The sequence below is a fragment of the Macrotis lagotis genome, chromosome X (assembly GCF_037893015.1).
Source record: "Macrotis lagotis isolate mMagLag1 chromosome X, bilby.v1.9.chrom.fasta, whole genome shotgun sequence".
Taxonomy (NCBI): domain Eukaryota; kingdom Metazoa; phylum Chordata; class Mammalia; order Peramelemorphia; family Peramelidae; genus Macrotis; species Macrotis lagotis.
The window spans coordinates 466,866,941-466,876,435 of record NC_133666.1 but is presented as its reverse complement, the minus strand read 5'-3'; the positions used below and the strand labels follow the sequence as shown (position 1 = coordinate 466,876,435).

Below are 9,495 nucleotides of genomic sequence, written 5' to 3'. Positions count from 1 at the left end.
GACATTTGGTTTTTATCTTCTCTCAATTTTTGTGTTTCCCCAGGTCAATAATGGCCTCCATAAAACACACACACACACACACACACACACACACACACACACACATATTCTGGTAATAGTCTATTACACTTCTTTTTTTTGATACTTGTATTAAGGCTTTCTATATTTTTGTTCCCTACTAAATTATAACCTTGCTGAAGGCAAGGACTATATTTTGGCAAATGATAAAGTGCTATAGTTATGTTAATTTTTCTTCTAAAAGATTTTACCTCTCCTAGTACCTAACATGGTTGTCTTCATAGAGTAGGGGCATAATAAAAGTTTGTTGTTGTAAGGACTAGCTAGATAGTTTTGCACTTGGGGAAGCAGAAGGAAATTGGACTTTAGTTTGATAAACAGCAGGAAAGACACCTTAAAGCCCCAAGGACATGACTCCAGGTAGGGGAGAGAGAAATCCTTGGACACTGAAAGGACAATCCTGGCAAGGTCAAGTTATGATTAGAGTAGGACAGGAAAGGATTTCAACTGAAGTGGAGCCCTTTTGGGGGGAGGAAGGCTGCCGTATAGTAGTTTCCTATTTCTAGTAATTATTCTTGATGACAAGAAGTTAAGCTTAAATTTTTTCAGGTCCTTTATATGTTTGGTCCTTGGGAAAATCATGTCTGTCCCCGGGTCCCCACTCATATGGCCGTAATCCTAGTTCAATGGCCTCATAATTTCTTGTACAGACTATTACCATAGCTTCCTAATTGATATATTTCTGAATATGCTGATCTAAGACATAGGTCTGACCACATCACTCTCTCACTCAAAAAAACTCTAAGAATTCCCTATTGCCTCTAGAATCAAATATGCATTTTTTGCTTGTTATCTTTTGGCATTCAACTCTTCACAATCTTGTCCTAGCTACCTTTCCAGGCTTATTATATAAGCCTGCATATTCTAACCAAACTAGCACACTTGGTTCTCCTCCCACATTACATTCCACTTCCTTCATCTGCCTTTAAATGACAGTCCTTTCTATGAGGAATACACTCTATTCTATCCTCTGACTTTTAGTCTCTCTAGTTTCCAAAGGTTGGCTCAAATGTCATATCCTATTTGAAGTGCTTTCTGGTGCTCCAAGTTGCTAGTCCAGTCCAAGAAATAACTTTTTATTTGCCTTATATTTACTTATTTTACCCAAGATTTAAACCTGGAATACTGGTAGTATGACTCTCCTCATTCCTGAAAAGAATGGTTACATACCTATAGAATGAGGTTAGCTGGAGAGGTTTGGAGAAGAGAGACATTTTTCTTCATTCCTGCTTCAAGAGAGGACACAAATGGTACCAATTATTCTCCATGGAGAGATACATGGAGATACTTCAGAAGGTGGGCATGTAAGGGAGAGTCAGCACCTTAACAGATCCCTGAGTGCCAGTTTGCCTCTCTTTAGACTTTGGAGTGAGAATAGAACATCTCTCTCTCTTTTGATTGAGTAAAATTTCAATTCATTTCCTTCTGGAAGAGCTCAATCTGTACATTTTCTGAAATAACCTTTCAAGTTTTTATTTTCTATATCTGTTTAAATAAGTTAATTTACTTGCTATTCCTTCTTTGGGTGATATTTTAAATATATATGTATAAATATATTTTAATATATGTGTGTATGTATGTATGTATTTGGCAGGAAGAAGTCAAGATACAAGCTTAGTTTGCCCCTTCCCCTTTAAGGGATGTGAACCTAAAGTAGTGTGAGTCCCTAAAAATTAATGCCCTTGAATAGCAATAATTTGGAGAGCAAATAAATGTAATGTTAATTGAGATTCCATGTCTTTCTCAGAGGAGAAGAGTGTGGTCAGAATTATGGCCCTTCTCCTATATTCCTCCAGGCAGTATTCAAAGTCTTTCTTGGAAAAGAATGAGAAAAAAAATCCAGATTTATCTGTCAGAGCTTCCCCATAAGTCACATTTTGTCAGATCCATGTGGACAAGCATAGCTTTCATGGGCAACATACTCTTCATTTTCATTTGTACTCTTTGTTTCACCCTATGAGGAAGACTTTTTGAAAGTAATAATTGCTTTTATCCCCTCCTTTCCATCACTGACCTTCCTCTACCACCCCAGCCTCATCTGTCCATTTTACATAATGTCTGGAACACAGTAAATGTTTGTTATTTGAAATAATAGACAATTTTTTGGGTCAGGTTGTTGTGTTTTATCATCTCTTTTTTATTTTTGAAAATATGTCATTGTTGTGTGAGTAGCTCACTCAATAACCTGCTCATCTTGATATTCTGTTGTCATTTGAGATCATTTAAAGGTAAAGTAATCTCTTGGTTTCTTTTCTAGTTACTATTAAAGCTCTAGCTAGAAACATTTTTCCTTATATCTCTGGATCCTACTCTATCAACCAGTATCTGAGAAACCAAAATAGATTATTCAACCAGTAAAAATGATATGATTATGGTATAGGTTGAAACACCTTTTTCTTCTAAGTCTATTGTACATAAGTATACCTTCTATGTAAAACCATTATTATTTATTAATTCATTCTTCTACACTGGTGGTTTGTGCTGCCTGGTGTACAAATACATATCTCCATAAGGGTTCAACCACTTGACATTATTATGATTCAAAGTAAATCTTCTCTAAATATCTACTTCCTCCCTCAATCAAAAAAGTGAATTTTGAGTCAGGAACTTCAGCAACAGTATCAAGAATGAGAACATGTGTTTGCTTAAAATTTTCTCTTCCTGACTTGAGTGGGTCACCTAGCTAAAGATCTTCTAGAAATAGAGGAATATTTTTTTTAATGCAAGGGTCTCAAATAGCATCTTCTCCCTCCCTTCCCATTTAAGGTTTATCTTCACTATGATTGAAACCATGCCTCTAGCCAGTTAAACTTCCTTTTATGCAGATTTTAGGATCCATACACAATATACTCTGTCCCACTCAATGCTTTTTTTTTAGATACAGTGGCTAGATTCCCATTTGAAAAACTCATTTGATTGAATCATCAAAATAAGGATGGAAGACACTGGAGAGGAAAAAAAAATAGGCCATTCTCATTTTTTTAAATGCCAAGGGTTTTATTTTTATTTCACCACAGTCTTATACAGTGACACAACCATCTCTTACAGTTTGGTATTCTCAAATCTTTTCTTAATATATTCTCCAAGCAAGGAAGTTCTCAGTAAACACCGTACATTGCTAGCTGAACTTTTAACAACGACTTAAAAATGTGTTGTATTTGTTGCTCCAATGCAATAGTACCAACAATAAAAGTACAGTACAGGGAAATTCACAACAATACGACAGTTAAACATATTGGCTCACATTTAGGCGATGGTCAGAGTACAGTAGCAGTATGTACATGCACGCAAGAGCTTGGAACCCAAAGGCATGCAGGTCAAGCATGGCGTGTGGAATATATAACTAACATCATAAGCCTTTCAGAGGCCTTCTTTGTGACTTTTTGTTTGTGTGTTTGTTTGACCTGTATTCCCTCCAGTCTATTGAATACCATTCTAATCAGCTAAATTGCTTTCTTTACCACATAAAATTTAATGTTTCATATAATCTTGAACATTTCAAGAATCTTCCTTTAAAAAAATAACACTGACATAAAAATAGAACAAAATTAACTTAAAACACCCTAAGTCAACATGGAAATAAACCAAACCAAAATGGAACAGTGCAATTGAACAAAAAGGCAGTCAGTATTTGGGGAGCGAGCGCATTCAGAATCTCTTAAAATGTACATTTTTAAAATTCTTACTCTTTAAATTTATATCTTATTAACCTTTTGTTTAATATACTGTGTGTAGAAAAGATGGAGACAAAAATAGTTTTTTGAGCTATGAAAAAAATTAAGTTATTACAGGCACATTAACTGTTTCATTCTAGAAACATTTCTGTTTCACAGGTTGAACATTCAGCAGCTGTGTTGTTTTTGTTTGTTTTTAAACATTCTTTAACCTTGGGAAAACTACATCTCTCCTTACGGACAGGGATTGGGTCATGATGATGATATGGTAATGCAAAATACAGTGAATTATTCAGTGATAATTCATGCCAACTTGCATCATTTTTTTGGCTTCTCCACTGCTGGTTCCTGTCCGCCATGTTCCTCCAAGGATATCAGGTCTCCGGATGACTGAGACTGTGAGGCAATGGGGGAATGTGGGGCCCAACGGGAAGGAGGACGACGTTTTGCTGGTCTTTCGGGCCGGGAGAAGCAGGATTCTAGGGGTGGAGCTAACGCAGAACAAGGTAGTTCCTTCACAGCCAAGACAAGAAAAAGAAAGTTACTAATATTGATAATGTTGCTTTGGTTATATACCCAAATGAAGCCAAAGTGAAGACCTACTACAATGGTGGAGCACACTATTAAACAAACAATGCAAGTCTTTCTATGTTCAAATGCCAGATGAAAGTTGGAGAATGTTTGGAGGAAATGAGCAGAAGTGGGCAATTTTTAATTATGACTTGATTATAAACCACTGCTTTGCATCCGAGAGAGTATTATGTGATTGATACATTTGAATGAAAATTATCAATGCATACATTAACTTGCAGATACTTAAGCATTAAGGATGAAAAAAAATCAGCCAGTCTTGTGTACAGAAAAAAAAAAGTGTCATTATAGAAATACTTCACAGTATGGGTTGGAATGAAAATAGGACATGGAGAGCAGAATTTGTGGCTCTTATCTAGTCGATTAAGTTGGCCAAATATATGTTCAACTGATTCAATTATTTTGCTCTTCTTGGTAATTATCTATGCAGTTATAGTAAGTGTCCAAAATGACTTAATGCCATGATCTGCATTGGCGTTCATATAGGGATAAAGTCTGATATTAGTGACTTCTTCCAATTGCATTAGCAGGGAGATGTATAAAAAAACAAGTCTCATTACAAACTACTAAGTATTTCAAATTGAAATACAGGTTCAACAAAGACTTACACAGTAGAAAACAATGCTCTCAAATACTATATAAAAAATTTACTATAGGAAAAATAATTCTCTGTACAGATGGAAATTATAATCTGGGTCTAGTTTTCCTCAATACTTTAGCCTCAATCCTCAATCATTGTAGCAGCATCAAAAACAATTAGTAGTAAAGCACACCTGTGATTTTCCATTCCAGGCATCCTATAAATATATCAAAAATGGTTATGTTTGACACATATTGAAATATTGTAATTCTCTGAGTAGTAAAATGTCAAGAGTTCATGTTATTTTTATTTTAAAAAAAATGTTGAGTTGCCAGGTTTAGTTTTTATTTGATAAAATAAGGGAAAAAGTGATAAATTGAAATTTGATGGCATTTGAATATATATATATATACATATATATCAGTGATGAGGAGAGTTAATGACACATGTGTATATGTTAAATCCTAAAATCAGTCATATAACTAAAAATTGAGATGACAAACAAGATGGAAGAAAGCATAAACCATATTATGCAAAGAAAGAGCAGTGATAAAACCAGACGACTGACAAAACACTCAGGCAGTCAATAAGCCACACAAAGATTTAATACAAGTGACATGAAACATGAAGAAAATAGGATGAAAAGAGAGAAATCTGGTTAGAACAGTAGCAAGAGATATTGTAATATGATGTCTGGATGACATGAAGCAGGAAGCAAAGATGGATGGCATTGGGGGAGCAAGCAAGAGTTGATGGCAGCTACTGAAATGGAGAGTAGCTGAAGAGGACTTTTGTACTGTTTGGGTGGACATGAGAGGATAAGGGAATAAGGTAATCCCCCTACCTCTTTGAGTAATAAGCAGAATGAATTTACAAACGATCACTGGAATTCAAGACTATTTTTAGATGTACCTGCCTTCCTAGTGGTCAGTGCAACATATTAAGAGGGGCAAAGTCTAAAATTAGCAAAACATATGGCCTCATTGGTATTATATCAATGAGGAATGATTCTTAAGGGAAAATAATATCAACTGCTGAGACACAAGGCAACACTAGGAGTATTGGCTCCATGTCCTTATCTTACCACACTTCACTGAGTGTAAGGGAACATGTGCTTTGTGGAAAATATCTCTGTTTTTGACCTCTCTGACAGAAGGTGAAATGTGCTATGAGGGACAACCAAGTTAGAGAATATTTATTTTGGTTGATTTCTGTCCCTGCTTCTGATATTTTAAAAGGACTTTGTGAAATTTCATAATGACTTTTGTAGGGTTTTTTTTTTGTTTCTTTAGTTGGAATTATCATTACTTCTCTTTCTTACACTTCCCATCCCACTGCCTCCCCCTCTAGCTCTTACACTGACTAGGAAAATGGACTTTTACTGGAACATTTTGTCTGCTACAAAACTCTACTCAAAATAAATTGTGTTCAGCAACGTACTTGCCAGTTCTCAAAGTAAGGAAAGGTTGTGCATAAACAGTGACCATAAAATAACATGGCCTATTTTGTAACATGTGCCAGGACCTCTATGTCCATCTAATGAGGCCATGTTTTTATTTCACTGTATTATTCCTTGTGAAATAGCCTTTAAAACATATGACATTATGTTGAATGTCCTCAGTGATGTCCTGTTTTGACTTTGAGGGTTTTTGGAAATAGCTAAAAGTAACTCAGATTCATCTGCTGAGTAAGATTATTGATTAAGTTGTGCATTGATGTTTTTGGTCAGGAAAAAGAAAGGGTATGATTATAAATCTGGAGATGGATTTTCTTGTGTGAATTGTTAAGCTACCTCCAAAAGCAATTTTAGAGGAAGAGCTCCAAAAATATCTCAAACATTGACAGATTGACCTGAATAAGATATCTTTATTAAGATAAAGATCAATGTGCATTTGGATGCATATCTTTTCCTTAAAAAATTTTCATTATTTTTTGATGACAGTTTATAGATTACATCACTGTTTATGTTGAACAGACTGTAACTGGCAAGCAGGTCTGGACTTAGTGGAAAAAATAAGAATTCTATCAGAAGCTTAGGTGGAGAATTCCCTTCAAAGTCAATACCTCTTCATACTGTGAAGCAGTCTGGCCCTATAGGTAGCCAACTCTTTCAATGTACTGACTGAAAAATGTCTCTCTCTCCTAGGCACTGAGGTGGGATCAATTTTGACCCAACCTAAATGACAATCAATTTCTTCCCATTAAGTACTAGGGACTGAACTGAAGGCTCACAGAAGTTAATTCCATATATTGACCTCTACATAACAATTGGGTTGTACTGGGGAAGGTTAACCAGTATGGTAAGTAACTCTTATCTTTTAAGTATTCTTGTTTTGTTTCCAAGGATACAAATAACAACCAATAGTGATGCAAAATGATACCTTCAGACAGTTTTGGAAAACAAGATAGAAAGCACTTACAGCAGTGAGGCAGGCAAGGCTAGAGTCCCCAGGGGGTTGTTAGTAAGACAGTTTGGTTCTGGACAGAACAGATAGAAGAAAGAAAAAAAAAAGAGAGAGAAAGGCAAAAAGGTTGGAAATGAATTTTTAAAAAGAAACAGAGTAAAGATTTTATAGTCAACAAGAAGGATGGCTGTGGATCACTCTCCCAGCCATCCCCTGTGGGGAGCAAATTGGGTAAAAACATCAAGCCCTTGACAGAACTGGGCACATTTATATCAAAGCAGACAGATATTCAGGACCCATCATCTCTCATCATTTCCGAACTGAGAAGCAACGACTGAAAAAAATAAAATCTATCATCGAGGAACAGTACAACAGAGATTTCTATCAGCTTTAAGCCACTTCCCCACTTTCTCTGCTTTTAACATTTCAAATTCCTTCCTGGTGAACTAAGGTGAGGAAATTTAAGTGATGTGGCCTGTGGTTCCCAAGCTATGAGAAACAGGAAAACAGTAGTCACTAAGATCAGGATATCTCCCACTGCCCATGCTAAAGATTTGTCTTTAATCTATTCCATTGAGACCTGTGAGAGGAGGATGAATGGCAGGCCAAGGTGGGGTATTTGACCCTCAGAGGATAAAATCTCTCTTTTGTACTTAATGTCTTTCTGTTTCCTCCTTGACTGCAGATATAGGTGCCACAGCTATCAGTGGGAGGTAAGAGGAACTAAACAGTGAGTTTAGCAACAGAGATAGACTGTTTGCTCCTTAAAAGACATACCAGGATGTACTACAGTGTCAACTCTAGTTCTCTTGTACCAAGAATAAGAATTCTTTGTTCCTAGAACAAGACTTGTCCTACTGATCTGAATGTCTGAGTTAGTATTTGGTGGATAAAGTTATTGCAGGCAGCTCAGAAAGTACTTCAATGAATCTAGGAGACATAAGTACAATTAAATAACAGTGAGGAGGAATGAATTAGTTTGGAAGTTGCTCTGATTATGTTGGAGTAAGAGCCAGAGCTATACAGATAAAGGTGGGGAAATTTATTTCTCAAAAAGTCCTAATGCACTGAATCAAGTTAGAAAATGAAATAACTGAGTTGGGACATAGAGACCAAGCAAAGCTCTGAGAGAAAAGGAAGAAGGGGTGCCAATCAATGCTCCATGCAGATACTGGACTGCCAACATCATGCCAGGCTGTGGAGAAGGAGGCCAATCAATTCCATTGGCTGGAAACAGTTGGAAAAGAAAGAAACACAAAGAGACTTTTCTTTTTTCTTTTTGATAAACAGAAACTCAAAGGGCACCAGCATAATCATGACAAAAACCATTTTCTATACACCTTAATGGTGTGACTCATTCATTAAGCCCTTTTATTCCTCTCATTGCAGATTAATAGAGAAACTTGGTAATCTGTTGATAACCCAGAACACCGATTCATCTCCTAAAACTTATTTTCTGTCTCATTCCCAACCATGGAGCAACAACTGCAGGCACAGCCAAGTTAATGCTTGAGCGCAAAGCCCTTGGACTTATTCCCCAGATTCCTGGGGGAGGCAGGACATTCATACATGAAGATAGCCTCCATGGCTGCATAACTGACAAAAACCAGCACTTACCTAGGAGAACTGGGCCCCTGAGATGGGGCTGATGAATATTCAGAAGGCATCATTTGTTACCTAAGAACACTTAATCAGCAATATTTGTCCTTTGTACTATATGTATATAACTTTACAAATGATTTATATCACAGGAAAAAACTTACAAATACTGTCATATATTATTAATTATTTCCCTGAAGGAGAAATACTATTATTCAGTGGATAAAGAATGGGCCTTAGATGCAGGAAGACCTAGTCTCAAATTCTCCCCTCTGACACATATTAACTGTGTGACTATGGGTAAGTCATTTAACTTCTCAGGTGCCCCTAAGACTAGATACTCCCAAACAATCTATATTTGTGTAGCCTTCCCTAAAGCAGATCCACATTTCTTTTTTTCCTAATAGATCTATAGATTTAACAAAGAAGAACATTTTAGTTCTGAGAGATGTGGGGAGTATATGTGTGGTGGAATGGAGAGAATCAGAGGGATTAGGGACCAATGCACAGAGAACAGCAACACTGAGATTATATCCTGGGAGGGAGAGAAAAGAGAATAAGCAAGTTA

General features: G+C 36.3%; 1 protein-coding gene across 6 annotated transcripts in view; it reads right to left on the bottom strand.

The window, feature by feature from the left end:
* Window positions 1-2,553: 2,553 nt before the first annotated feature.
* Window positions 2,554-9,495, bottom strand: part of MTCL1 (microtubule crosslinking factor 1) — a 162,394-nt gene continuing 155,452 nt past the window's right edge. For 4 of the 6 annotated variants that reach the window (XM_074205390.1, XM_074205392.1, XM_074205391.1 and 1 more), the window contains one exon: window positions 2,554-4,265. In XM_074205390.1, the coding sequence (XP_074061491.1) occupies window positions 4,071-4,265 (195 nt within the window). In that variant the 3' untranslated portion in view covers window positions 2,554-4,070. The remainder of the gene's footprint in view (window positions 4,266-9,495) is intronic. The other 2 variants (XM_074205394.1, XM_074205395.1) reach the window with 1 other exon arrangement.